At 35.9% G+C, this 1,580-nt stretch overlaps 1 protein-coding gene across 1 annotated transcript; it reads right to left on the reverse strand.

The window, feature by feature from the left end:
* Positions 1 to 22: 22 nt before the first annotated feature.
* On the reverse strand, positions 23 to 1,039 carry LOC127749619 (uncharacterized). The gene is made up of 2 exons (XM_052268482.1): positions 907 to 1,039; positions 23 to 706 (listed from the first exon to the last, which is right to left on the reverse strand). Exons 1-2 carry the CDS (start codon positions 1,018 to 1,020, stop codon positions 362 to 364), a joined length of 459 nt encoding a protein of 152 aa, XP_052124442.1. The 5' UTR covers positions 1,021 to 1,039; the 3' UTR covers positions 23 to 361.
* Positions 1,040 to 1,580: the final 541 nt, after the last annotated feature.

The raw sequence follows: 1,580 nt of genomic DNA on the forward strand, positions 1-1,580 counted from the left end.
ATAAAATTCAATGAAAATTAACAAAACCATTTGTTGTTATGAGATCATTTCTTATCCTATTTTACTATCACCCTCAGTTACTAGAATTACTATATTCAAATACTACAGAAAGACTGCCAATGCAATGCATAATCATTAAAAGAATAAAAGTTTGTTCAGAGATCAGTAAGAAACCCAAGTCAAGTACTACTCATAATACAATGAGAAGTAAGGAACTACATCATAAAGACTTAAAACACATTCATTTAAGTATTTGGTAATCATAAACATGTTATGAGTACTAACACTGCATAATTCGATTAGAATGTGTACAGAACAATATCAGTATTTATGCACTGAATGTATGAATACTGAGAAAGAATCAAGGTAAATTTTGGTAAGTAGGGTAGTCATTACTACTTAGCTGCTGCTGTTGTGGCTGCTGCTGTTGCTGCTGCCAGTTCCATGATTGCCAGGCCTGCCAAGATGAGTAGTACTCCTGGTTCCATTGATTGCTGTGGTTGGGTTCAGTGGAAAGAGAGGGACCAATTGGACCAGGTGCCCAAACTTCGCAACTTGATGGGCTCTTCCCAGAAGATGGTGCTTTGTTTGGAGTTACAGGTGGCAAAGGGAAAACGCCAGTATCACTAAGATCGAAGTCTTCATCACCAGCTGATTTGTCTGACGCACTATCAACTCTTAAACGCTTGGGTGACCTTGTAACCACCTGCAAAAAAAACAAACAATATTTGTTTAGAAAAAAAAAATAGCCAGTTTTGAATTAACGGTCACTCACAAATGCAAAATAATGCAACCAAAATATTAAGGCAACATTAAAATAAATAATACTGCTTTAAAATTAGTGCTAACTGAAAATATCTTGCACACTGAGAACAGTAATGTATAAAATGTTATTAGAAATCTCACCTTACGCGTCTTCTCAGCCTTCTTCTTCTTCTCTGTGGAGGGACAGACAGGAGCCTTTGCTCTCCACTCAGGAGCTCTCTTATTGATTGTCTGAACCACATCACTAAACTTCATGCGTTTCTGAGGGTCGACATTGTTGTTGACAAAGCCTGAAGAATTGAAGTAGATCTTAAGAGATAGAAAAGATAGAAAAGTCAAAAATACTTAATGTACTCACTATTAAGAGCTTTTAAAACATTTTCTTCAATGCCATAAGTTCCAGGTTTGAGTCCTCTGGCGGTCACATTGAAAGAGTGAAAAGCAGACTTCCCGTACAAACAGTACAGAGTTTCTCTGATAAGTGAAGAGGTCTTGTTCTTCCAATCAACTTTCAGTGAATCTTTATCGGATTGAGCAATAAAAACTCCCTTGCCAGAAGATAACTCTACCTGTAATCAAGATATGGTTTTCAAATTAATAAGATGTACAAATTATCAATTACTCAACATAAAAGCATTGCTCGCAGTACCTTTTTAACTTTATCTGAAATTGGAAGCAGAACAAGGTACTTTGTGTCATTTACGTTGCCTTTGTTCTCGAGTAAAAAAGTGAGAACCCTCAAAAGTTCAAGAGTTGTTGTGGTAACTAAAACAGAGAAAAAGGTAAAAACAATTAGTGCAAATAAAAGTTATGAA

This window comes from Frankliniella occidentalis, unplaced genomic scaffold, assembly GCF_000697945.3.
Source record: "Frankliniella occidentalis isolate FOCC.00 unplaced genomic scaffold, Focc_3.1 Scaffold70, whole genome shotgun sequence".
Lineage (NCBI taxonomy): Eukaryota > Metazoa > Arthropoda > Insecta > Thysanoptera > Thripidae > Frankliniella > Frankliniella occidentalis.